Genomic DNA, 27,001 nt, shown 5'->3' on the forward strand with positions numbered 1-27,001 from the left:
CTTAAAATCTGCTCAAAATTAGAAAACGCCACAATTTCAAAGGACATCTGTCAGAAAAGCCACGTTTGATGCATAAACTCATTTTCCCCCAATGCATCAAAAAATGCACAGTGATTATCATTTTTTTTTCCTTTTTCTTTTTTTTTCTTTTCTTTTTTTTTTTTTTTCCTTTTTTTTTTTTCTTTCTTTTTTTTTTTTTTTCCTGCTTCTCCATGGGTTGCATTTTTTTTTCTTCAAACGTTCCAATCTCCCTTGCGCAGGCGGCTCAGAGGTGACACCTGCTAGGGGCTGAGGCCACCGGCCGGGGCCCCCGCCCTTCCGGTCTGTGGACTTTCGAAAAAAGTCAAGTCATTCCCGCTGGCCCCTCCCACGAAGGGGACAAGTGACGCAGCCTCAGTTTACCCAACACGCCGGGCTCAGGGTGCTGAGGGAGCCCGTCCCACTTGACACTAGCTAAGAGGCGCTACTTTGTACGCGTGCCCGATTTCCGGATGGGTAAACTGAGGCAGCGTGGTGGCAACGTAGCCGTTTCAGGCCCTGGTGCAGCCCCTGCCCTGCACCCAGGGGACACCTCCCTGTCCGTGTCCCCGGCACCCTACGCCCTTCCCTTTACCCGACGCCCTGTCCCAACTGCTCCGTCATTTCTTGTCACTTCCGACCTTGCGGCCTCCCCCGTGCCACCAACACGCGAGGGCAACACGGATGAAAATGCATTTAGAGGGAATAAGAAAAAAAAAAATCCAGAAAGTTCTGGAAAATGACAAAGCAGAAAAGCTTTATAAACAATTGCAAAACCACCGCAGGGTGACTCAAGACACCTCAGGGGACCCCGCAAGACCTCCCTTTCCTTCCGGTCCTGCCCCCGGGGCTGTGTCACCAAGCTGAGGACACACAAGGGGCTGTGACCTTATTCGGGGAAGTGGGGGGCGGGTTTCTCAGGGTGCCTTTCGGGCCCCCCCTACCTTGGACCCTGAGGCTTCTCGGGGCTCCACTCTGCCTTTGAACTGTGCCACGAGGTCACAGCCCCGCGGGAAGGGCCGCCCTGGGGACAGACCAGCCCAGGAGCGGGACGGAGGGGGGAAGGGTCTCCCGGGAGGTGGCCCAGCAGGGAGGGACCCAGGACGGGGCTGGGGACTGCTGGGCTCCTGCCCTCGCCCCCCGCCAACCCTGCTCCCAGTACCCCCGCCTGTCCCACGCTGCCACCCAGGATGCAAGCTCAGACGCCCAGGGGACATCCAAGCTTTATTGCCACACGCAGCCCCCTGGCCCTGACCGGCCCTGTGCGTGCGCGAGTGGCCCGGGGACGCCAGCCGGTGCCAGCCGGGGCCAGGGAGGGGGTCTGAGGGACGGAGGGTGGCACTGGGGGGACCACAGCCCGCCCCGCGCCAGGTTCCCTGAGAGGTGCTCGGACCCCGGGTCTCGGGGGCACCTTGTGCACCGGGACAGGGGGGCTCAGCTCCCCCTCGGGGGTCCCCAAGCTCGTGGCGGAGGGGTGGCCCCGGCCAGCTCCAGCCCCGACCCACCGTGACATCCTCGAGAGAGCAAAGAGCGGACGGACAGCCACACGCACGCACACACTCGTGTCCCTAAAAGCTCAGCAGTCCAGGCCGATTGCCACCAGCATGTCCTCGAGCGCCCGCAGCCGCTGTCGCGCCTCCTCAATGGCGCTGTAGGTCTGCACCGTGCTGGCCACGTGGAAGCGGATGTCGTCCACCAGCGGGATGGAGTCGGTCTCCTGCCGGGCCGCCACGGCCGCCGCCTCCTCCAGGACGGCCTCCGTGAATTCCTGGCGCTCCACCAGCTGCCGGACGCGGGGACAGGCGGCTCAGGCAGGGGGACGTCCCGGCCCGCCCCGTCCCGTCCCGCCCGCCGTGACGCCGCCCGCGGGCCCACCTTGTCCAGGACCTTGGCCATGAACTCGGTGCACTGGTCCTCGAGCCGTGCCAGGCGGAACAGCTTGGCCACGCGCCACACGGCCACCACGCTGTCCTCGTCCAGCAGCTGCGCCAGGCTGCGGCCGCATAGACGCTTCAGCCCGGGCAGCAGGTACACGTCGGCCACGCTGAGCACGTCGTAGGCCACCTCGGGGGACAGCTGCGGGGACAGAAGGGGGCGGAGGGAGACTCCGGAGTCACCGAGGTCTTGTTTCGGGCCACAAAGGGGGACAAAAGGTCCCTGTCCACACCCCCGCCCCCCGGGGGGCCGGGCACGAGCTCTGAGTCACACACACGCCCAGCTGCGGGACGGGGACAAGCCACTTTGCCTCTGTGTGCCTCAGTTTCCTGGTCTGCAAGGCGCAGGGACCACGCCTGTCTCGAGAGGCTGTCACCAGAGTGAGGCTGTCACCGGACGCTGCCGGGGTGGCAAGTGTGTCGCAGCAGAAGCAGGTAAAGGCCGATGTGCTTCCTCCTCTCCTTCCCTCCCGCCACCACGGGGACGGGGCCCTGGCCGGGGAGCGAGTCCCCCAAGCCACCCGCCCCCCATTGCCACCAAGCGTGGCCGCAGAGTTGTCCCCGGCAGAACGTGGGACATGGGGTCACAACCGCCAGGGGCTTGTGAAACCGGAACGGGCCCTGCCCGCCTCCCGCTTCCTCCTGGGGCGCGAGTTTGCCACGACCCGATCGCTCTGCCCCGCGTAGACGCGGCCCGGCTACAGCCACGGCCACCTCTGTCATCTGTGCCCCTTTTGCACCACAGAGTGGCTTTGACACAGGCCCCACGGGCCACAGAGCCGGAGGAGTTTGCCTTTACGGAAAAGCTTTGCAACCCCTGCCGTAGGGGACAGCGCGGGACCCGCTGGGGCCCCCGCAAGCCACCTGCCCCAGGCACCCACTTCAGACACGAAGCGGAAAACAACTCCCTCTTCCGGAAGCCACCGTGTCTTGGGGGTCTCTTTGTCACAGCACCGTGGCTTTTACACACTCGCCTGCTCACACCCTGGCAGAGGGGACCCTCCGCGCTCTGCCTGCCACCCACGTGGCCCTGTGTCCAGGACGCCTCGGGGCAGCTGGGGACACAGGGGACAGCCCGGGACACAGGGCGGCAGCAGGGGAAGAGGTGGCTGGAGACTCCCGAACCCCAGGGACACAAGGCTCCGGGCTCGCCACCGAGGTACTCAGGGCTGCTGTCCCCCCCCCCTGCTGGAGAGCCTGGGGACCCCCCAGTGTCACCGACTGCAGCTGCCTGAAGGGAAACCGCACAGCTGCTGCCACGACCTGGTCCCCCCACGGGGACCCTCCAGTGCCTGTCCCAGCCGCACCTCAGTGTGGTCGCCGTACACGTAGTACAGCACGTGCATGAAGACCTCGGGAGAGACATCCCGCAGGGTGACAGCCGGGGGGTCCCCCGAGGCCGCGGGCTCCTTGCTCTCCTGGAAGTGGCCGTCCAGCAGGGCCCGGAAATAGTCGCTGCGGCCGCAGAAGAAAGCCTGGGGGGGGCGGGGGGGAGGTGACAGGGGCGCGACAGCCGGGGTCTGTCTGTCTCCGGGGGAGCCGGGCGGGCGGGAGGGCTCGGGGCAGTGGGCGGGGACGGAGGGGACAGGGAAGGGACAGGCACCTTGTGGCACAGGACGGAGGGGACAGGGAAGGGACAGGCACCTTGTGGCACAGGACGGAGGGGACAGGGAGGGGACAGGCACCTTGTGGCACAGGAAGCTGCAGTTGGCCACTCGGAAGCAGACGTCGGGGCAGCTGCTGAAGCCGTCGGGGCACAGGAAGGGCAGCTCCCCAAGATCGCCCTGCGACACACAGAGGTGGCCCAGTCGGTCCCCAAAGGGGAACGATGACGAGGTTCAAAAAGCCATCAAAGCCGAGTAGCTGGGACTTGCCTGAATCAGCACAATGTCCCAAGTCACCCCTCCCGCCCACGGGGGTCCCCCCTGCTCACCCGGAGCTCGGGGGGCAGCGCACAGTCGGCCAGCACGGCCAGGTCCTCGCGGAGCCGGGGGTCCCCGGGGGGCGGCTCGATGGTCAACACCTTCACACACGTGCCGGGCTTCGAGGCCACTGCGGGCGGGACGGTGGCTTCAGGACACCGGGGGCCACCCCTCCCCTCCCCACCAGGCCCTGCCCGCGGCCCCCCCCGGGCCCCCCGGGACGCACCGAACTCCGACACCTTCGCGCACTTGGCCTCCAGGTCACTCAGCAAGTCCCAGAGCTGGCACTGCTTGGCCAGGCGCTCGCAGTCACCCACGTGCTCCACGCCGATGTCCAGCCGGCCTGGGGGGGTGGGGACAGCGGGGCAGGGGCGGGGCTGTCAGCTGTCACCAGGCCCCTCCCCGCCAGGCACCCCTGGCTGCGGGGGCTCGGGGACTCCTGGCCCCGCCTGCTGTCTTGGGGGGTCCTACAGGCTCAGGGACAGACGGGACAAGCTGGTACCGGGCAGACACCCCAATCTGGAGTTGTGCACCCCGACCCCGGAGGCGGTGGGACCCCCCCCCGGGACTCCGGGGACCGATGAAGGGTCTAGAGGTGACAGGTCAGCCCCTGCCACGCCTGGGTCGGCTGCTGGCCAGAGAGGCAGCTGGTCCCCACCTGCCCCGCCTGTCCCCGCCTGTCCCTGCCTGTCCCCTCCCGTCCCCGCCTGTCCCCACCCGCCCCGCCTGTCCCCGCCCGTCCCCGCCTGTCCCCGCGGGTCACCTGTGTACACGTACTGCAGCAGGGCGCCGAAGGCCACCGGGTTGATCTGCGGGCGGAGCCAGCAGAAGGGACGGTCAGAGGCGGCCGCCCCAGCGCCAGTCCCCTGCTGTCCCCTCCCCCGCCACCCCGCCGCGACCCACCAGCGGGTGCCTGAGAACCACGACGGCCTTGCCCTTCCACTTGGTGTCCAGCATGTTGGCGAAGTAGGCGCTGCGGGCCCCCAGGACGCAGCGGTGCGCCCGGAACGGCTTCCCGTGCACCACGAAGACCACGTCGCTGTGGAGACCCTGCTCCAGAAGCCTGGGGACACAGGGGACAGATGGGACAGCTGGGCCGGGGGCAGGGAGGGGACGCTCAGTACCGCCCAGCCCCAGCCCTGTGCAGAGCGGACCGACCCACCGCGGCGCCGCCCCCCCGCCCCCAGGCTCACCGCTGCAGGAAGTCGTCGTAGTAATCCCGCCGCCTGCAGGAGGAGGTGACCTGCTTGTACTCGCGCAGCGCCCGGCGGATGGGGTCGCTCAGCGCCCCGTACAGGCAGCGCTCGCCGTCGAAGGTGTTGGCCTCGCAGCGCGCGCCTGGGGGGCGGCAGGGCGCGCCTGTGAGCAGGGTCCCCCACCCCCCGCGCTGCAGCTGGGGGACACGTGGGGACAGATCCTAATCCTCCTGCCCCTGCTCCCCACTGGCCCTGGAGAGCCCTCCTCCAGCGCCCCTGGGTTCATCCCGACCGCAGCAAGGCCTAGGCACACGCACACGTGCCGCGGCTGGCCGTGTCCCACGCGCGGGGACAGAGCAGCAAACAAAACAGACAAGTCCCTCCCTGCCCTCGCTGGACTCACTCCGGCGGGGCAGAGCGACGAACGGGTTAACAAAGGGTGGCGGGGACTAGCAAGGAAAACGAAGATGCACGGTGACAGGGGTGGTGGCCGCCACAGAGGACGATCACACGGGGTCACTGTGGCAGCAATGACGCGCAGAGAGCTGTGTGACACAAGGGGGCAGGCCAGGCCGTGCAGAGAGACGGGAAAGGGCGGTCGAAGCAGGACGCGCTGCCAGTGCAAAGGCCCTGAGGCAGCAGCAGGAACAGGGGACAGAGCGAGAGGGACAGACTCTGGGGGGGGGGCACAGCCAGGTTTTATCCTAAACGCGGCAGGGGACACACGGGAGGATTTTAAGCCACCCGGCTGCCCCGTGCAAAGACCACACTGCTGCGGCGTGGAGCGCGGGGTGCAGGTGAGCGAGGGGGGACGCTGGAGCCCAGAGAGGGGGTGGCACCGCGTCCGGGCGGGGGGCGGGGGACACTGGTGGCTGGGCGGAGGTGGGGGGGACACACACAAGAGAAGAGGTTTTCTCAAGTCCTGGTATTGTGGCGAAAGTTAAAAGAAAAGAAAAGAAAAAGAAAAAGAAAAGAAAAAAAGAAAAAAAAGAAAAAAGAAAAGAAAGAAAAAAAAGAAAAAAAAGAAAAAAGAAAGAAAAAAAAGGAAAAAAAGGAAAAAAGAGAAAAAAGAAAGAAAAAAAAGAAAAAAGACAGAAAAAAAGAAAAAGAAAGAAAAAAAAGAAAAAAGAAAGAAAAAAAGAAAAAAAGAAAAAAAGGAAAAAAAGAAAAAAGAAAGAAAAAAAGAAAAAAAAAGAGAAAAGAGAAAAAAGAAAGAAAAAAAACCAAAAAAAAAAAACCAAAAAAAAAAAAAACCAAAAAAAAAAAAGAAAAAAAGGAAAAAAAGAAAAAAGAAAGAAAAAAAAAGAAGAAAAAAAAAAATTTCCGGCAGAGCTAACGGTCCCTGCTGATTGGATGGGATTTCCGGCAGAGCTAACGGTCCCTGCTGATTGGATGGGATTTCCGGCAGAGCTAACGGTCCCTGCTGATTGGATGGGATTTCCGGCAGAGCTAACGGTCCCTGCTGATTGGATGGGATTTCCGGCAGAGCTAATGGTCCCTGCTGATTGGATGGGATTTCCGGCAGAGCTAACGGTCCCTGCTGATTGGATGGGACGTGGGGGGCGGGGCGGGGAGCAATCAAGGCCGCGCGCCGAGGACCTTGAACGCGCGCATGCGCACACGCTGCCGTGCGCTCACCGTTGGCCAGGAGGTAGAGCACCAGCTCCTCGTGTCCGCACAGGCAGGCGTAGTACCTGCGGGGACAAGGAAGCGCAGGGGCGGTCGGGAAGCACCCGGGGGACCCGCCCCGCCCCCCCCCCACGGCCACCACACTCACAGGGGAGTGCTGTCCCACTTGTCCCGCACGTTCACCTCCACGTCCCGCTGCTCCAGCAGGTACCTGCGCGGGAAGGAAGGAGGCCGCTGCACGGGCTGGGACAGGAGCCCCCCACCACGGAAGGGGTCCCCCGCTTTGGGGCTGGGGGAGGCTCCCCCGGACGAGGGCAAGTGACACGGGCGGGGCATCGGGTCGGACAGGCTGGCACCGAGCGCCAACAGCAGCGCGCAGGGGATGACAGCTGCGGGGACAGAGGCCAGGCCGAGCTGGGAAGGCTGAGACTTTGGCCCTCCTGGCATTTGGGGCAGAGAGGGGTGACGGGGACCCCGTTTCAGCCAGAGCCCCCCGGCTGCGTGTGTCAGCAAGGTGGCCCTGCTGGAGGCCGGACACCAGACGGAAGTTTCTGCAGGCCCCGGAGGGTGGCAGTCACCGGACGAGGTGGCTGCTGAGAGGTGGGGGGAGGTGACAGAGGGGAGTCGCCGACGCCGGTGGGGACATCAGCGAGGTGGGGGCAGGCAAGGCAGGTGTCCAGGTGGGACCTGAGAGTGCTCTGAGCTGGATTCCAGTCATGCCCAGGTGGCACCTGAGGTCGGGGACGGGCCCAGGGAGGCTTGGGGACAAAGGCAGCCTGGGCCCAGCCCAGGAGAGGTCGGAAGTGATCAGTCAGGGCCAGGGAACGAGGAAGAAAAGAGCAAAGACAAGGGAGGCCGAGGAGGACAGGTGTCCCCAGTCCCGGCCTGGCCCATGGGGACGGTGACTTCAGCGCCGGATTCGCCTTAGCTGCACCAGGGGTTTCTGAATCCCCGGAGCCCGGAGGCCCATTCCGGGCTCTGGACGTCCCAGCGCCAGGTCACTTGAGCATCGGACGAAGGGTTGGAGTCCCAGGCCTGTCCCCGGGCCCGACACCCGGACCCTACTCGACCCGAGGGCGGCCCACCTCGGCCCCCGCCCCTTTCTTCAGGCAGGGCCTGGGCGCAGGTGTCGCCTCCTCCAGGAAGCCCTCCAGAGGTAAATCACCACCGGCCTCCGCGCCCCCGCGCTCCCCGCCCGCCCCTGCCCCGCAGCCGTCCGGCCGCGCGCCCCGGGGCGGCGGGTCCTCACCGCACTCGGCCCACGTCCCCCTTCCTGCAGCTGGCGAACAGCTCGCTGGTGTCCATGGCGCGGACGGACGCTCGGACCCCGGCAGCACGACCCCGGGCGGCGACGCGGCGCGCCGGGCCGGACGTAAACACGGGCGGCCCCGCCCGGCCCGCTCCGCTCCGCAGCGGCGCCTGGCGCTCGGAGGACCGCCCGAGGCCCCGCCCCTAGTCAGTTCCACCTCCCTCCGCCGCCGGCCCCGCCCCTTCCACGCCCCCTCTGCTGCCAGCCGCGCCTCCCTCCACGCCCCGCCCCCTCCCCCGTCAGTCCCGCCTCCCTCCGCCGCCGGCCCCGCCCCCGTCCACATTCCTCCCCCACCTCCCTCCACGCCCTAGCCCCTCCCCCTCCCCGCCGGCCCCGCCTCCGTCCCCGCCCCCCACGCCCCCCAGCCGCCAGGCCCCGCCCTCGCATCCATTCACGCCCCTGCCCGGCCGCGCCGGCCCCGCCTCCCTCCACGTCCCCGCCCCTCCACGCCTCGCTCCGCCCCACCCCGTTCACACTCCGCCGGCCCCGCCTCCCCACGCCCCGCCCCCTCCCACGCCCCGCCCCCGGACGCAAGAACCAGGCGGGCAGGCGGGCGGCGGGGCCGTGGTCTCCGGGCGGCTTTAATGGAGTCCGGGGCGCGGGCAGCGGGGCGGGGGCGGGGCGGGGCGGGGCCGTCCGCTTCGGGGTCCGCCCTGCTCGTCCCGGCGGGTCGGGCCGCGCTCACAGGTGCGTGTCCTCCTCGAACACGTCCGAGTCCTCGGGGTCCCGCTTGACCCCCATGAGCGCCCCCCAGCTCCCCGGGCCGTTGAGCGCCCGGCCGTTGAGGGCGAGGTGCTTCTCCGGTATCTCCGACTGGCTGTCGCTGGCCACGTCCAGCGTGGGGTTGTCGTGGCAGCCGTTCTCCACGAAGCGCAGCTCCTCGCCGTGCGACTGCGGCGGGCGGCGGAGACGGCGGCTGGGCGGGCGCCGCCGTGCCCCGTCCCCGTCCCCGTCCCTGCCGGTCCCCGTCCCCGTCCCTGTCCCTGCCGGTCCCCGTCCCCCCCCATCCCCGTCCCCGCCCTGTCCCTGCCGGTCCCCGTCCCCCCCCATCCCCGTCCCCGCCCCCCATCCCCGTACCCCCCCCCGCCTCGTCCCCTCCCCATCCCCGTCCCCGCCCCTGCCGGTCCCCGTCCTCCCCCCATCCCCGTCCCCGTCCCCGCCGGTCCCCGTCCTCCCCCCCATCCCCGTCCCCGCCCCTGCCGGTCCCCGTCCCCCCCCATCCCCGTCCCCGTCCCCGCCGGTCCCCGTCCTCCCCCCATCCCCGTCCCCGCCCCTGCCGGTCCCCGTCCTCCCCCCATCCCCGTCCCCGCCCTGTCCCCTCCCCCCGTCCCGTCCCCCCGCCCCGTCCCCTCCGGTCCCCGTCCCTTCCCCCCCCCCCGTCCCCGACCCATCCCCCCACCCCATCCCATCCCCTCCCCATCCCGGCCTTTCCCATTCCCCGCCCTGTCCCCTCCCCCGTTCCGTCCCCTCCCCATCCACTCCCCATCCCGCCCCTTCCCCTCCCTCCGCCCCACCCATTCCCATTCCCCGCCCCATGACGTCCCCCCTACATCCGCCCCTTCCCCTCCCCCGCCTCGTTCCCCCCCCCCGCCCGATCCCGCCTCCTCCCCTCCCCCGCCCCATCCGGGCCCCGTCCCCTCCCCCCGTCCTGTCCCCTCCCCCCGTCCCGCCCCATCCCATCCCCTCCCCCAGCCCGTCCCCTCCCCCAGCCCCTCCTCGCCACCCCCACCGCCCCCCCCCACCCCGAGCAGCTGCAAAACCCCACCCCGGGCATCCCCGGGGCGCCCCCCACAGACGAGCTCAACTCCTTTCCTAACATAATTCTAATAATCCTGCACCCCCAAACAGCCCCATGGCCTCGCTCACCTTCTGGGCCCCCCCCCCCCGCTATAGGGACCCCCCACCTGTGCGCTGGGCGGAGTGTCACCAGGCCCTGCTGCTGCCTTGCTCCTGGGGACGCCCCCGCGCCTGCCCTGCCCCCCCCATCGCCCACGCACCTCCAGATGCCCGCCGGGCTCCGACACGTGGCTTCAGCCCGGGGACCCCGTGTGGCCCTGGGCACAGCCCGCGCCTGCCACGCCGCCTGCCCGCGGGGACGCTGCGCCCCGGCCCCGCCGTCCCCGCCGTCCCCACCGTCCCCGCCGTCCCCACCGCCCCGCCGTCCCCACCGTCCCCGCCGTCCCCGCCGTCCCCGCCGCCCCGCCGTCCCCGCCGTCCCCGCCGTCCCCCGCCGTCCCCACCGCCCCGCCGTCCCCACCGTCCCCGCCGTCCCCGCCGTCCCCGCCGTCCCCACCGCCCCGCCGTCCCCGCCGTCCCCGCCGTCCCCACCGCCCCGCCGTCCCCACCGCCCCCCCATCCCCGCCGTCCCCACCGTCCCCACCGCCCCCCGGCCCCGCCGTCCCCGCCGTCCCCGCCGTCCCCACCGCCCCGCCGTCCCCGCCGTCCCCACCGCCCCCCGTCCCCGCCGTCCCCGCCGTCCCCACCGTCCCCGCCGTCCCCACCGCCCCGCCGTCCCCACCGCCCCCCCATCCCCGCCGTCCCCGCCGTCCCCACCGCCCCCCCCATCCCCGCCGTCCCCACCGTCCCCACCGCCCCCCCATCCCCGCCGTCCCCGCCGTCCCCGCCGTCCCCCGCGCTCACCACGTGCTTGAGCTTGGGCAGCCGCCGCTGCCAGCAGTTGTAGAGCAGCCCGAGCGCGATGATGATGATGCAAATGGCGCCGATGACCACGAGCACCACGAACAGCGTCCCGTAGTCGCTGCGCACCTGGGTGGCCCGCGCCTGGCAGCTGCTCGTCATGGAGTAGTTCTGGATGCCAATCTGGGGACGCAGGGGAGGGGGGCGCAGCTTCCTCAGCCGAGGTCCTGGGGTGCCGGGGGCTCCCCGAGGGGTGGCAGGCTTTCAGAAAGTGCCGGGACGTTCCTCCTGGCTCCTGAAGTCCCCTCAGGCCTGTACCTGTCCTGGGCGGGGGTCGCTCTCCCCCTTCCCCATCCCGTTTACCTAAGAACGGCTTCAGGGCGCCCCCCCTCGCATCCCCACCCAGGCCAACCCTGAGCCCGAACTTTGTCTGGCAGTGGCCTTGACCCCCCGCCGGAGACTGGCCGCCACACTGCTAGACACAGTCCAGCCAGATGGGCCTCGTCCCTGTCCCTGCCACTTACAGACTGAGGGACAAGGGCTGACGTGGGCCCCTTTCCCACACTCCACCGCACACAGCCACAGCTTCCACCTCGGGCGTGGGACTGGGGTGTGCTGGTATCACTCTGGCCATTGTGGGGCAGTGCACATCACCAGCAACGGTGCAGGGCCACCCCCAGCCTCCCAGCTCCCGCCCTTTCCCACCACGCCCACACTGGGAGAGGTGCTTCATGAGATGGGGTGTCAGGGTGACTCCTGATGCAGAGGCCGAGGCCCCCTTGGGCCACCGTTTTTTTTGTCTTAAGAGACAGAGTCTGGCTCTGTCGCCCGGGCTGGAGTGCCGTGGCGTCAGCCTCGCTCACAGCAGCCTCAGCCTCCTGGGCTCCAGCGATCCTCCTGCCTCAGCCTCCCGAGTAGCTGGGACTACAGGCGTGCGCCACCACGCCCGGCTCATTTTTTTTTTTTTAATTTGTTGTAGATACGAGGTCTCGCTAGGTCTCCCAGGCTGGTCTCGAACTCCTGGCCTCAAGCGATCCTCCTGCCTTGGCCTCCCGAAAGAGCTCCCCTCTCTAAGGCTGGGTCTTCAGCTGGTTTCTATAAACTACCTATTTCTAGTACTTTGGTCTGGATGATTTAAGTTAGCAAGGGTCAGTTTTTCTTGCTAGATTTGGCCACTCAGAAACTTCCAAAGACCCAGCATGCCTGTCGGCCAAGTCAGTCTGACGCAAGTGCCCAGTAAGGCCAGCATGCCCAGGGGCAGGACGAAGAGGCAGGGAGGGCTGTATAAAAAGGTCAAGGCTAAAGGTCATGTCCCCCCCCTCCGCCCAGCAGGCTCTGCACGGTGTCTCATGCTGTCGACCAGGAAACTCACTGAACTCCCATCCCCACCTGAGACCCCTGCTCTCTGAGCCGTCCTGACTGCCCCCGTCTCACCACGGCCGCCACAGTCCCTTCTGTCCCCGCCCACTGCACGCACCGAGCAGCTGGTACCGTCCACGTGCTCCGTCTGTCCCACGGAACCACGTCTCAGCCCGAAACCAGCAGCCCGCCCAGAGCACGGTTCTGTCCCTTGCTCCTTTGAGCCAGAGCACGTGGGCAGCCGGGACTCTGCGGAACGGGCCCAGGAGGGACCAGGAAAGCGGCTCACGGGCCCGGGTCCCTGCGCTCTTACCTCCACCAGGCTCCTGCGGATGTCACCCAGCATGGAAAGGACGTCTTGAGTGGGCACCACCCCTGATGGGGAGAGACGACGTCATGAGCACAGCCGGGGCCCAAGCCTGGTCACCTCCCTTCCTGGCTCTCTCCTAGGCCCACTTCCCACTGAGTTCTTTTTTTGGAGACAGAGTCTGGCTCTGTCGCCCGGGCTAGAGTGCCGTGGCGTCAGCCTCGCTCACAGCAGCCTCAGCCTCCTGGGCTCAAGCGATCCTCCTGCCTCAGCCTCCCGAGTAGCTGGGACTACAGGCATGTGCCACCACGCCCGGCTAATTTTTTCTATATTTTTTTAGTTGTCCAGCTAATTTCTTTCTATTTTTAGTAGAGACGGGGTCTCGCTCTGGCTCAGGCTGGTCTCGAACTCCTGACCTCGAGCGATCCTCCCACCTCGGCCTCCCAGCGTGCTGGGGTGACAGGCGTGAGCCACCGCGCCCGGCCTGGATTGATTTCTCAGAACACCGTGTGACGGGTGTGACAGGAGACGGCCACTTGCACAGCCCCAGGCGCTGTGAGCATGAACGTGTCCCCTTCTCACCCCTACACTGTGAGCCGGGCCCCTTCGTGTGTCCCCTGCCAGTGCAGGAACACACCTGTCCCCTGGCCTCCCGTTCCCGATCCTGCCACCCTCCCGGGCCCCCCACCTGCCCGTGCCACTCACCCTGCTCGCCCACCAGCGTCATGAGCAGGTGCTGCTCCTTCTCGCTGGGCTTGCTCAGGGAGATGTGCCAGGCGCCCTGGTGGCCGATGCTGTGCAGGGGCAGCACCTCTTCCACCAGGGCCAGGAGCTGCGGCCCCCGGTGCTGCCGGAACACCTCCTGCAAGGGCAGAAAGAGCCCCCCGTGGTCAGAGCCGGGGAGGCCCAGCCCCCCTTTACCCCCACGGCCAAAGCCCTCCGGCTATTCCCACAGAGGCGGCCCCGGGGACCGCCCGAGAGCCGCCAGCTGGGCCACTGGGCAGGAACGTGGCAACCCCGAGGCACACGTCCGTTTGTCCACGTGCAATGTCAGGTGCTTCCCCGCTGCCCGGGCCCCCAGCCCTAAGCAAGCCGGGCACAGGGCCTGTCCCAGATCCGCCCCCAGCAGCGCTGGAAGGACAGATCCGCCCACGGACGATGACAAGCCCAGCACCTGGGTACACAGCACACGAAGGACGGCGTGACAACAGGTCACCGGTGCTTGAGTGCTCGGGCTGGGGACGGACACCAGGCAGGCCACAGGCCGAGAGATGATGTGTCACCATCATCACCAACACTTGGGGGAGAGGTGGCCGTAGCATAGCCAGAGTCATCTCGCCTGTCACCGCAGAGATGGCGAGGGGACAAAGCCGTCCGAGTGTCCCCGTGGTGGTGGCCAGAATTAACACAGGCCGGGCGCGGCGGCTCACGCCTGTCACCCCAGCACTCTGGGAGGCCGAGGTGGGAGGATCGCTCGAGGTCAGGAGTTCGAGACCAGCCTGGGCAAGAGCGAGACCCCATCTCTACTAAAAATAGAAAGAAATTAGCAGGACAACTAAAAATATATAGAGAAAAAATGAGCCGGGCGTGGTGGCGCATGCCTGTAGTCCCAGCTACTCGGGAGGCTGAGGCAGGAGGATCGCTGGAGCTCAGGAGGCTGAGGCTGCTGTGAGCGAGGCTGACGCCACGGCACTCCAGCCCGGGCGACAGAGCGAGACTCTGTCTCAAAAAAAAAAAAAAAAAAAAAAAAAGAATTAACACAGAGGGGGAACAAGCACCCCAGGAGGCAGGAGGGGTGGGGGGGAACTTCTTTGTCCCCCAGACACTCTCTGTTGTACTGTTCAGGCTTCCTAGACCCTGTGCGTATGTCACTGCAGAATTTAAAATAAAACAAGAGCCTGGGCCCAGAGAGGAACTCAGTGGGTGACAGGAGCCCAGCCTGGGCCCTGCCGGTGGACTCACGGTGCCATTTGTCCCTGGGAAGAGACCCTTTTGTGGCCACCCCCCCCAGCGCCTCTCTAGCCGCCTTCCCCCTCCTGGACACGTCCGATCACCAGTGTCCCACCCCAGCCCCTGAAGCCCCCAGGTCTCTCCCAGGTCTCCAGCTGTGGAGCTGAGACCCAGGCCAGCCTGGGAGGCCCCGGGCGTGTCCCCAGGTCACCCCTGTGGGAAGGATCCTCGGCCACTCCTAGTCTCCTTTCTGCCAGAGCCCAAGCTAATGAGCTGTGCCCGGGTTGCCATGCCAACCCCAAGGCCACCAGGGCGACGACGACGGGAGTGCTGGGCCTGTGTTCCTTGTCACCGTGGCAAGTGCCAGGTGCGGGCTCAAGCCCTGGCACTCACTGGCCGAACAGCCTCGACCACGTCGGTTTGAAATCTGGAAGATGAGTATTTGGAGGGAGCCACTTGGCAGCCGGGACAGCTCTGGTTCCTGTAATGGTTCTCGCGTTTCCTTCTGCGCTGACTGTGGGGCGGGCGAGGCCAGGGGATGTCTGCAGCTACTTGCATGAGGGTCCCCTCGCCAATGACACCCCCCCCCTGCCCTGCAAACTGCCGTCCTCCACGCTGCAGCCCTGGGTCCCCCTACGTGTGCACACCCTCGGCTCCCTACGTAGAGATCCCCGCCCGCCGCAAGCCCACAGGCCCCCAGCGTCGGTCCCGGAGGGTCTCATGACTCTAATTTCCATTTGTTACGTAGACTGCAAAACCGAGCGTCTACGGCGACGGGGCAGAGTCCTGGCCCTGCGATCCAGTGAATCTGGGTTCAAATCCTGGTTCTGCCATTTTATCCGCTCTGCGACCTCGAGCGACGTACTGCACCTCTCCCAGCCTCAGTTTCCCCGTCTTGAAAATGTGGGCGCTGGTCCTAACACCCTGAGCGTACTGCGAGGATTAAAATAAAAGTAATTCTTGAATCACGGGGGCTGGAAGAACTGGGTACCCCAGTGGGAAACAGAACAAGTTCCTTGAGTTAGACCTCGCACCATTCACCCAAATTAATTTCAGACGCATTAGAGATGTGAAGCTTTTTTTTTTTTGAGACAGAGTCTGGCTCTGTCACCCAGGCTAGAGTGCCGTGGCGTCAGCCTCGCTCACAGCAGCCTCAGACTCCTGGGCTCAAGCGATCCTCCTGCCTCAGCCTCCCGAGTAGATGGGACGACAGGCATGCGCCACCACGCCTGGCAAATTTTTCTTATTTTTTGTAGAGATGGGGTCTTGCTATACTGCCCAGGCTGGTCTGGAACTCTTGGCTTTAAGAGATCCTCCTGCCTCAGCTTCCCGAGTAGCTGGGATGACAGGCATGCGCCACCACGCCCAGCTCATTGTTTCTATATATATTTTTAGCTGTCCAGCTAATTTCTTTCTATTTTTAGTAGAGACGGGGTCTCGCTCTTGCTCAGGCTGGTCTCGAACTCCTGACCTCGAGCGATCCTCCCGCCTCGGCCTCAGAGTTTCGGTTCTGAAGGTGACAAAGTTCTGCATATCTATCTGCTTCACGACAACCTAAATACATTTAACGCTACTGAACTTTAACAAACGACTATTAAATGGTAAATTTCATGTTATAGGATATTTACCACAATAAGAAGATCTACCATAAAAAGAAATGACTCACTGAGTGGATGTCACCTATCAAATGAAAATAACATAGAAGACGAAAATGGAATAAAAACATTTTCGTATCTACATATCGACCGGAGAAGGAGAGATACTAACTTTAGACTTTATTGTTCAACTGTGAATACCAAAAATTTAACTGTCCCAAGGGCCCATACTGCGGTCTCTAAGGGCCATTTCCCAATAAAAGGAATGAAAGCTTCTCGGAGAATCATTGATTCCACGCCTGGGGGCGGGGGCTGGGCCTGGAGTGTCTCATTCCACCAGAAACTCAGTGGACAACCAGACACTAGTAGGTTGGACACTAACAGATAAATGACCAGCAGCCGACTCAAAAAGGCTTTCACTGGCCAAAGATAAGGTGTTTGAGGATCAGTAAGAAAACCAGGGCCGGGCGCGGTGGCTCACGCCTGTCACCCCAGCACTCTGGGAGGCCGAGGAGGGAGGATCGCTCGAGGTCAGGAGTTCGAGACCAGCCTGAGCAATAGCGAGACCCCGTGTCTGCTAAAAATAGAAAGAAATTAGCTGGACAGCTAAAAATATATATAGAAAAAAAATGAGCCCGGCGTGGTGGTGCATGCCTGTAGTCCCAGCGACTCGGGAGGCTGAGGCAGGAGGATCGCTTGAGCCCAGGAGGTTGAGGCTGCTGTGAGCGAGGCTGACGCCACGGCACTCTAGCCCGGGCGACAGAGTGAGACTCTGTCTCAAAAAAAAAAAAAAAAAAAAAAATTAAAAAAAAAAAAAGAACTAAGGCCCCTGCAGCCCCCCGCCTATCCCTGACCCCCGTGTGCCCTCGGTCCCCACTCCGCCTGCCGCCTTCGGCCTCCCCTGCGTGCCCGGCCTCGCTCGGCACTCACACAGTCTACGTTCTCTGTCATGTTCAGAATGATGTAGTTCTTCCCCGCCAGGTTGCTCCAGTCCTTGCAGATCACCTGTAGGATGAGACAAAAAACCAGGGCGACAGTTACGCGGAGGCAGCAGGGAGAGAGAGCGTGGTGCGGGAAGGTGGAGGCCGGCACAGCTGCGCTATAGCTGGGTGGCAGCTGACAGTCTGCCAGGGGACACGTCAAGGTCTGCAAACCCGAGGGCCATCAGGGACCGAGCAGGGAACGTCTTGAGTGAGAGGCAGAACCAGGGCCCGATGCCCGGGGAGCAGGGAGCCTTCCAAAGAGGCCAGCTGCAGAGCGGGCTGTCCCCGTCTGTAAGTCTGCAACGGTGGCAAACTTGCTAACGCTCCGTGGGCCAAAGGCACACAAGGCTGGCACCCTGGGCCCCCTTCCTTGCCTTGGGGCATCTGGGGACGTGCACGCGTGTGCACCTAGGTGCGTGTGTGGTGCGGGGTGCAGGGGAGATGGGACGGGGAGAGCCCAGTCGGCCACCAAGCCTGTCCAAAGGCCCCCGCACGTGACTGTACTGCCAGCCCTGAAGCATGAACTCCCACGAGTCCCTCTGTGCTCCAGGCAGCCCTGGGGACGGCCGGGCTCTGCGGGGGAAAGTTCCAGACCGCCACCTGTGTGCGTGGCCACGTTACCTGCGTGGAGTCCCAGGGGATTCTAGAAGGAGCTTCCGCTGCCTGCCCGTCCTGGGGCTGCTGGCTGAGATCTTCCTGCCCCAGGGGAGCAGAGGACGGCGTCGGTTCCACGTCTCGGGGGGCGGAGGTTCTCGGGTCAAGGTGACCTGCGTCTGGGGCCTCAGCCCTCCTCGGAGCTTGGGTGTGAGGGGACGCGGCCCAGGACAGCCCCCGGCCTCGCTCGCCCGCCAGACCGGCTGTCCCCGCGGTGGTCTCCCCGCTGCTGGCCGCCCGAGGGGCCTCGAACTCCACCCCGAGCCCTGCAGCCGGCAGCGCCGTGGCCCCTGCCTCCCGGCTGCTGGAGTCCTGATGCCGCAGGGCCACCGTGCTCAGGGTGACCGAGGGTGGGGACAAGCTGGGCCCCACACGGCTCTCCACCTCCACGCCCGACGAGGCCTGGTCCCCGGAATCATCCTGCCTGTGCCTGGGGGTCCCCGGAGCCCGGCTGCCGCTGGTGGGAGCTAATGCAGAGGCCTGAGTCGTAGCTTCTTCTTGCGATCCGTTCACGGGGAGCAGCTCTTCCTCCTCCTCCTCCTCCTCCTCTTCCCTCTCTACCTCTTCCCTCTCCCTCTCCTCCTCTTCTTCCTCCTCTTCCTCCTCTTCTTCCTCTTCCTCCGGGGGCATACGCCAGGGCGGCTCCACCAGATTCATCTTGGGCAAGGCAGAGGGGAGGTTCGGCAGGTCTTGCGTCTGCCCGGCGTCTTCCAGGGAACCGGCCTTCTCCGTTAAGTCCGGGAAAACGTAGTCTGAGGACAGAGATGACAAGTTCAATCACTCGTGTCATCATCCACTGATCTACTCAGTACTGACTGAAGAACCGTAACACGCTCACGGGGGGACAGCAGGCTGCTGGTCGTGTTGGGAAGGATGGCAAGTGAGGCTGGGAGGGACACACGGACCAGGCCATTCAGCGTCTCCTTTATGATTATAAAATAATACAAATTTGGCCGGGCCTGGTGGCTCACGCCTGTCACCCCAGCACTCTGGGAGGCTGAGGCAGGAGGATCGCTTGAGCCCAGGAGTCTGAGGCCAGCCTGGGCAACATAGCAAGACCCAATCTCTACAAAAAAGAAAAAAAAGAAAAATGAGCCGGGCGTGGTGGCGCATGCCTGTCGTCCCAGCTACTCGGGAGGCTGAGGCGGGAGGATCGCTGGAGCCCAGGAGTCTGAGGCTGCTGTGAGCGAGGCTGACGCCACGGCACTCTAGCCCGGGCGACAGAGCGAGACTCTGTCTCCAAAAAAAAAAAAAAAGACTAAGGAATGGAGAAACCAGGCTTTCCCCAAGAGCAGAACCATGGCAGGATTCAGTGCTGTGATGTCCCTGCCAAAATGCACAGCCTGAATCTGGCCCCGGGGAGACATCACAGATCGAAATCGCGGGGCATAGGACCAAATCACTGCCCTACGTGCGCGCTTCGGAAATGTCAAGGTCGTGAAAAACAAAGACAGACCGGAGAGTTTTCCAGAATAAAAGAGACAGGACGACTAAACGCGGTACATGATTCTGGACTGAGTAACAGGCCAGAAAACACAGCTCTTTTTCTCTTTTGCTACAAAGGACACTCGTAGGGGAAACCGGCAAAGTTGGAATGAAGTTTGTAATTACAGAAGCATATCGTATCAGCGCTCACGTCCTAATTTTGATCATTCTACTGTGGTTTTTTTTTTTTCCTAAGAGAATCTTTTTTTTTTTGAGACAGAGTCTGGCTCTGTCGCCCGGGCTAGAGTGCCGTGGCGTCAGCCTCGCTCACAGCAGCCTCAACCTCCTGGGCTCAAGCGATCCTCCTGCCTCGGCCTCCCGAGTAGCTGGGACTACAGGCATGCGCCACCACGCCCGGCTCATTTTTTCTATATATATTTTTTTAGCTGTCCAGCTGATTTCTTTCTATTTTTTTAGCAGAGACGGGGTCTCGCTCTTGCTCAGGCTGGTCTCGAACTCCTGACCTCGAGCGATCCTCCCGCCTCGGCCTCCCAGAGTGCTGGGATGACAGGCATGAGCCACCGCGCCCGGCCCCAAGAGTGGCTGATGTTTAAGAACCCCAAGGCCAAGTGCACGATCCCAGGGGCATGGGTTGCAATCCTGGGTTCTCCGCTTGCTTTGCGAAAGAAACCAGCCTCTGGGTACTGCACGCCCAGCCCTCTAGGATGTGAGGCTGACACTCCAAGGCTGTCACAGAGAGGAGCTGGCTGTCCTCTGCAGGGGACTGTCCCAACGGCACGCTACATGTCTTCTGCCCCTTTGAGCATCCCATGCTACCTGGCTCACGGCAGATGCACTGTGTCAGGGCTCAGGGTCCTACCTTACAGGGGACCAAGGGGACATTATTTGACAGAGGCCTTGGCCCTCCGGCAGGTAACCGGCAAGCCTAGAAAAGACGGGCCGGCCACTGCCTTCAAGAATGTGTCTCGGCCTCCTTAGAGAGGCATTTCTGTGTTGCTGACTTTTCCCCCCCAATTTTCTTAAGCCCAACTGTAACAGTTCTTTACAACGTAAGGCCAAATCTGTTCTATCGAGTAAGTGAGGAACGCATGCTAAGCAGCTCCCTCGGGGGGCGAAAAAAAAATCTACATATTCTCTTAGTTGCCCATAATTTAGCCTCCTTTTCCCGGGGGCTGAACGACTATAATCATTCCTTGTTCTCGACCTTCTCATGGTCATTTTTCTTCTCTCGTGAAAACTCTGGGTTTGCCACAGTTTTAAGACTGGCTGCAAAATCCACAGAGTAGGAACACAGGAAAACGATGGCTGAGGCCGGGCGCGGTGGCTCACGCCTGTCACCCCAGCACTCTGGGAGGCCGAGGCGGGAGGATCGCTCGAGGTCAGGAGTTCGAGACCAGCCTGAGCAAGAGCAAGACCCCGTCTCTACTAAAAATAGAAAGAAATTAGCTGGACAGCTAAAAAAACATATAGAAAAAAAAAATTAGCCGGGCGTGGTGGCGCATGCCTGTAGTCCCAGCTACTTGGGAGGCCGAGGCAGGAGGATCGCTTGAGCCCAGGAGGTTGAGGCTGATGTGAGCGAGGCTGACGCCATGGCACTCTAGCCCGGGTGACAGAGGGAGACTCTGTCTCAAAAAAAAAAAAAATTGCGGACATTGTTATTTATCCCTCAGGTAACAAGCCTTCTATTAAACTGAATGGGCACGGAGTAAGGGCTCAGTGCACGGAGGCTGAGAAGAAAGAGGAGGTGGCCTCCTGGGGACGGTGGGACACTCCGCAGCCCTGGCAGAGAGCAGCAGGGTGAAACGGGACAGGCAGCGATAAGAGCTGGCTTTGGCACCGAAATGGTCGCTTGGCGTTTTGCCGAGACTGCCCCGCTCCCGGCTGGCGGTCAACACACACACTGGTTAGGTGACAAGAGCTACCTGCGGTGGGTCCCAGGTCCAGACTGGAGTCGTTCAGCTCCTCCTCCTCTTCCCAGAAGTACTGCGGCGGCTGCAGAATCCGCGATTCCTCACTCTCCTCGCTGGGGAAGCCGGAGCCGGGGGCCCCCAGGCCGGCTCCCAGGCCCATGGCCTCGCTTGGCTCCTCCGAGTCCGGCGGCTCCAGGCCCGTGGGCAGCTGGAGGTCCAGCAGGGAGGTGGAGGTGAGGCCCTCGGGGCCGGGCTCGTCAGACCCCGCCGTGCACACTCCCAGGGACGCCCCTGCACAGACGGAAAAGCCGGACAGTCAGGAGGGGCAGGAGAGGACAAGGACTGTCGCTGAGCTAGGCCACAGTCCCAGCAACAAACATCCCAGGGACAGGGGGACTTCAGTGGACATCCTCAGGCACCCAGAGGCTGCAAGGCGATGCTTTGTTTTTTTTTTTGGAGACAGAGTCTCGCTCTGTCGCCCAGGCTAGAGTGCCGTGGTGTCAGCCTCGCTCACAGCAACCTCAGACTCCTGGGCTCAAGCGATCCTCCTGCCTCAGCCTCCCGAGTAGCTGGGACGACAGGTACACGCCACCGTGCCCAGCTATTTCTTTCTATGTGTATTTTTAGTTGTCCAGCTAATTTCTTTCTATTTTTTTAGTAGAGACGGGGTCTCGCTCTTGCTCAGGCTGGTCTCGAACTCCTGACCTCGAGCGATCCTCCCGCCTCGGCCTCCCAGGGTGCTGGGGTGACAGGCGTGAGCCTCCGCGCCCGGCCTGCAAGGCGATTCTGAGATGCTGTTTTCATTTCAAAAAGGCCAAACTGCTTAGCCTTCCGTGTGGCCGGTCAGGGGAGAGTGAGGACCACAGCCTCAGCGTCCACTGGGCACGTGCTCCGCTGAGTCCCCACTCTCTGCCGGCGACGGTGCTGGGCGCTGCGGGTACAAACCCCGGCGAAGACGGGGTCCTGCTTCTAAGGACCTAGTGCGTATCCTAGCACAGTATTCTCCTGTAGTGTTATTGTCCCTCACAAAGACCAGGGACCTGGGGCATTCATGGCCCGGAAAAGAGGATGTTTAAAGAATAGAATGGGATCTTCAAATACATTAAAGCAAGATGTTGATATGGATATCAAAGATCAGAGCTGTTCTACGTGGCTTCAAAGCAGACACGCGGGCCCATGGTGGAAACAGGGGAAGGAGGCATTAAAACCTCAGTGTTTACGCCTGTCATCCCAGCACTCTGGGAGGCCGAGGCGGGAGGATCGCTCGAGGTCAGGAGTTCGAGACCAGCCTGGGCAATGTAACAAGACCCCGTCTCTACTAAAAATAGAAAGAAATTAGCTGCACAACTAAAAATATATAGAAAAAATGAGCCGGGCGTGGTGGCGCATGCCTGTAGTCCCAGCTACTCGGGAGGCTGAGGCAGGAGGATCCCTTGAGCCCAGGAGGCTGAGGTTGCTGTGAGCGAGGCTGACGCCACAGCACTCTAGCCCGGGCGACAGAGCCAGACTCTGTCTCAAAAAAAAAAAAAAAGAAAGAAAGAAAAGGGCAAGCTGATTTTCTTTAAGAATCTTGGAACTCACCCTCTTTGAAACCACTAAAGGATCAAGTATGTATTTGTTCTTCCAAACCTCAGAGCTGAGCCGTGGCATGACGGGGAGGAATTGCGTAGTGCTACCTTGGCCTTGATCAGCTCCCCAGAACTGCCTGGAACCCAGAAAACTGCTTCTGCCCTTTCTGGGGAAGTCGGACCAGAGGAGTCCTGTTTTCTCCCCACCTCGGGGTGGGGGTAAAATGCTTTTTAGGGAGTCAAGCTCTCTGTGCAGGGCAGTGTGGTCTGAGAAGTTCAAGGCCATTCCCACGACTCTGGTGGGCTCCTCCGTTCTCCAGATCTTTCCCTCCTTCCTCTAACATTTCTCTTTGTCCTCTTTCCTGACGGTCTCATAGGAACTCACAAAGATTCTGAAAATCCCGCTGGAAAGAGCGAATCTGGCATTGTTCTGATTTTTCACTCCCTCTCCAGTAAACAGTTCCATTTTCTCGGAGTTATTTTTCCCTGTGATGTTTGTTCCGTCTTTACATAGACCTTGATATTTTCAAAAGCCTTGGCAGTAAGTAATTATCTAGGTAATTACGAGATGTTAACTGCTTTTCCAACTTGCCTACCATGAGACGACATCAAAATAGTAGCCGAGGCCTAACCAGTCTGCGTATGATTCGTTTTGCGCTCAATAATTAACGCACTTTGAGATGCCACCGGATTTAAGATTTCGGAATTGTGCTCTTTATGGGACTGGCTTCCTTTTTCTCTCTGGCACCTATAATTTTTCTGTTACTTCATCACTTCCAACAGAGGAGAAACACGTGAAGAAAATTAGGGGATCGGGCCAGGCGCGGTGGGTGGCTCACGCCTGTCACCCCAGCACTCGGGGAGGCCGAGGCGGGAGGATCGCTCGAGGTCAGGAGGTCGAGACCAGCCTGAGCAAGAGCGAGACCCCGTCTCTACTAAAAATAGAAAGAAATTAGCTGGACAGCTAAAAATATATAGAAAAAAATTAGCCGGGCATGGTGGCGCATGCCTGTAGTCCCAGCCACTCGGGAGGCTGAGGCAGGAGGATCGCTTGAGCCCAGGAGGCTGAGGTTGCTGTGAGCGGGGCTGATGTCACAGCACTCTAGCCTGGGTGACAGAGCGCAACTCTGTCTCAAAAAAAATAAAAGTAAAAAGAAAAGAAAATTAGGGCATCGGACTCAAAGAATTGGAAATACGACCCAAACAAATTCAGAAAAACAGGCACAGGAAGGAGGCTGACATCCTCCGGCGCGGTCACCCTCCCTGCGTGTGTGTGTGTGTGTGTGTGTGTGTGTGTGTGTGTGTGTGTGTGTGTGTGTGTGTGTGTCTGAGAATCGACGCAAAAGGGCCCTTGCAGGGCTTCCATACAAACGTGTGTAAGACAGAGACATGGCGCTAGACACAACACACACCCACACGCCAAGCACGGGGGTGCAAATGCACGTCACGGAGAGCCAGGAGGGAGGGAGGGAGGGAAACCGGCCACAGCAATCGCCAGCTGGTCACACAAGGACAGGGGCAGTCAGAGCTGGGCTTGGGTCCGGATGGCCAGTCCTGGTTTGTGACCGTCACGCAACGGAACAGCAGACCAAGCCACAGTTATCTGTTGAACATCAGCTTCTCTTGAAGAGGGTTTCAGGTGGACAAGGACACAGGTGGCTTTGCATGTCGGAGACAAATGCTGAGGGACAATGTTTTCCGTGCACACTGGGGGCCTTCTGCCACCCCCAGATGGACGGTGGTGACAACGTACCCCCCTCAACCAAGCCTTCCAAGGACACACACAGAGCAAGGGGAACCCTTTCCCTTCCCAGCCACTTGCTAGGGGGGCTCTGCCACTGGGAACCCCACGAGAGTGACCCATGTCATCGTCCCATCACGCAAAGACTGGCTTCCCCCTGACCCGGCACATGCATCTGCATGCAACATGCCTGTATCTTCATGGGTTCATTGCATGGGGACCGTCTAGCAGCTGGGGTCCCCTGCACATGCCTATATGCATGTGCATACACCCACACACGTGCACACACCTACATACGTGTACACACCTACATACATACACACACCTACACACGTGTGCACACATGCACACACGTTTGCACACACCTACATACGTGTGCACACACCCACATACATGTGCACACATGCACACACGCGCACATACACCTACATACATGTGCACACACATACACATGTACACACACCTAGATACGTGTGCACACACGTACACACGTTTGCACACACCTACACACGTGTGCACACACGTAAATATGTGTGCATACACCTACACACATGTGCACATATCTACATACATGTGCACACATTCTCCTAACGTGTCATTCCACCGTGTCCCTTAGAAATGAAGTTGCTCACGGCTCTCCGATGACACGCAGACACACGCCCTCGTTCACCCATCACACCCGGGCGCCGGCTCACGACACCCCGTCCCTCTGTCGCACCAGCCACCACGGGGCCAGGCGGCCCAGCCGTGACCTCACCTGACCCACCTTTGCAGCCGGCGCTTGTCCCCTCCCCCACGTCGCTGGCGGCATGTCACACCCCTGGTGCCCAGCCCGCTACCAGCTGCGACTCGGGAGGGAGCGGCGCGGGAGGCTCTGTCGCCTTCTCGGGGTCGCGGACGCGACCCCCGCGTGGCCGCCCCGCCCCCACCGCGACAGCTGCCGAGGGGACAGCGCCCCGCCCCCCGCTGTCACAGCGCCCGTGGTCGCCCGCGTGCGCCCCTTTCTTGGCAGCTCCGCACACAGCCGCCGCTGCGGTGACAATGACACGCGCGGTCCTCCGCGGGCGACGTCAGCCCTGCGGACACGCAGCGCGGTGTCCCCGCGTCCCGCCGCGGCTGTCCCCGCGCCGCGCACGCCCCCCGCGCCGCTGTCACCCGGGCTGTCCCCGCGCCGCGCACGCCCCCCGCCCGGCGCGGCCTTTGTTGGCGCCGCGGGAGCCGCCGCCCCCCGGGCCGCGCCCCGCGCCGCGCACTCACCGGCCGCCAGCAGCGCCAGCAGCAGCGGCGACAGCGGCGACAGCGGCGACAGCCGGGCGGCCCCCAGCGAGCGGCCCATGGTGCAGCCGTCGCCGCCCGCAGCCGCAGCGGCGCGGCAACCGGGCCCGCGCGGGCGGCGGCGGCGGCGCGCTCGCTCCCTATTGGCCCGCGCGGGCGGAGGCGGCGGCGCGCTCGCTTCTCATTGGCCGGCGCGGGCGGCGGCGGCGGCGCGCTCGCCTCTCATTGGCCCGCGCGGCCGTCACTCGCGCCCGGCCACGCCCTGCCGCGTGCCGCGCGCGCGCGCGCATCCCCGCGGAGACGAAGCGGGCGCGCGCGGCGGCGGGCGCGCGCCGAGGCCGCCAGGGACCGCGGACCCGCCGCCTCAAGCGACGCTGGGGGGACGCGGCGACAACGCGGGGCTGACAGAACTCCTGGCCGCGGAGGAGGCTTCTCGGGAGAGCCTTGAAGGCCGGGATGAAACCCGGGGCCAGGCGGCCCGATTCGGATCCCACCCCGGTTGGCTCCCGGACCTGGTGGCAGCCAGTTGTCACCTGGGGGCCCCAGTGGCGTCACTTACTCGCTGCAGAGTGACTATGGGGCCCCCGCCAAGTTCCCTAACGTGTGGGGCCCGGGTTTGGCGGCTGAAGCTCACGCACGCACGTGCCCTGCAGTAAGGTTGCCAACAAAACAAGCGCAGCCCCTTGTCCTCATAGATTAGTCCAGCGCGGATGACAGGCTCCAAAACGAGAAAAAGGGCAAAAAACACGCGTGCGGGCCTAGAATTGCGATTGTAAGTCAGTGAGTTAAGAAGCTTGAGGTGCTGTAAGGCAGTGTAGACGGGGACTTTTACACTTGCCCTCCTGAACCAACCCGCTTAACCTGGCACCTGGGGGGATGGTGGGCATTCGACAGGACGGTGGGTTTGGGACGGAACGTTTCAGGGAGAGAGAATCGGGCCGGGCGCGGGGGCTCACGCCTGTCACCCCAGCACTCTGGGAGGCCGGGGCGGGAGGATCACTCGAGGTCAGGAGTTCGAGACCAGCCTGGGCAATGTAGCGAGACCCCGGTCTCTACTAAAAATAGAAAGAAATTAGCTGCACAACTAAAAAATGTATAGAAAAAATGAGCCGGGCGTGGTGGCGCATGCCTGTAGTCCCAGCTACTCGGGAGGCCGAGGCAGGAGGATCGCTTGAGCCCAGGAGTTGAGGCTGCTGTGAGCGAGGCTGACGCCACGGCACTCTAGCCCGGGCGACAGAGTGAGACTCTGTCTCAAAAAAAAAAAACAAAAAAAATCCACAGAACTGTCAGTTTTATTTTATGGAGATCGGGGGTATATTATACAAACGCAGGCGAAGACCTGGTGGTTAAAGATCTCAAACGTCATGGTGAGAAGTCTGGACTTTATAAGAAATTCATTTTCTTTCTTTTTCCCTCCCCCCCTTTCCTTCCTCCAGCTAATTTTTAAGAATTTTTGTAGAGACGAGGTCTTGCTACGTTGCTGTTGTTACCCAGGCTGGTCTCGAACCCGTGGGCTCAAGTGATGCTCTGGCCTCAGCCTCCGAGTCTCTCGGATGACGGACGTGAGC

At 62.7% G+C, this 27,001-nt stretch overlaps 3 protein-coding genes and 1 long non-coding RNA gene across 4 annotated transcripts; 1 reads left to right on the forward strand and 3 right to left on the reverse strand.

Annotated features, from left to right (window-relative positions):
- Positions 1-748: 748 nt before the first annotated feature.
- LOC123625995 (translation initiation factor IF-2-like) lies at positions 749-1,586 on the reverse strand (the record flags this gene model as incomplete). Its single annotated transcript, XM_045534735.1, has 1 exon — positions 749-1,586. A coding segment is annotated over one exon (651 nt), but the record flags the coding sequence as incomplete, so codon positions are not given.
- ABTB1 (ankyrin repeat and BTB domain containing 1) lies at positions 749-8,091 on the reverse strand. The gene is made up of 12 exons (XM_045534257.1): positions 7,949-8,091; positions 6,848-6,910; positions 6,709-6,764; positions 5,068-5,212; positions 4,778-4,937; positions 4,638-4,683; positions 4,101-4,217; positions 3,886-4,004; positions 3,638-3,736; positions 3,260-3,427; positions 1,894-2,094; positions 749-1,801 (listed from the first exon to the last, which is right to left on the reverse strand). The coding sequence occupies exons 1-12, from the start codon at positions 8,002-8,004 to the stop codon at positions 1,595-1,597; spliced, it is 1,437 nt and encodes a 478-aa protein (XP_045390213.1). The 5' UTR covers positions 8,005-8,091; the 3' UTR covers positions 749-1,594.
- A 511-nt stretch (positions 8,092-8,602) lies between these two features.
- PODXL2 (podocalyxin like 2) lies at positions 8,603-25,503 on the reverse strand. The gene is made up of 8 exons (XM_045534258.1): positions 25,416-25,503; positions 20,862-21,140; positions 17,461-18,245; positions 16,787-16,861; positions 13,017-13,173; positions 12,318-12,379; positions 10,649-10,828; positions 8,603-8,899 (listed from the first exon to the last, which is right to left on the reverse strand). The coding sequence occupies exons 1-8, from the start codon at positions 25,492-25,494 to the stop codon at positions 8,690-8,692; spliced, it is 1,827 nt and encodes a 608-aa protein (XP_045390214.1). The 5' UTR covers positions 25,495-25,503; the 3' UTR covers positions 8,603-8,689.
- Positions 14,079-16,105, forward strand: LOC123625731. The gene is made up of 3 exons (XR_006730630.1): positions 14,079-14,922; positions 15,010-15,214; positions 15,881-16,105. It is a non-coding gene; the product is annotated as an uncharacterized LOC123625731 (long non-coding RNA).
- Positions 25,504-27,001: the final 1,498 nt, after the last annotated feature.

The sequence above is a fragment of the Lemur catta genome, chromosome 21 (assembly GCF_020740605.2).
Source record: "Lemur catta isolate mLemCat1 chromosome 21, mLemCat1.pri, whole genome shotgun sequence".
In the NCBI taxonomy this organism is placed as follows: Eukaryota; Metazoa; Chordata; class Mammalia; order Primates; family Lemuridae; genus Lemur; species Lemur catta.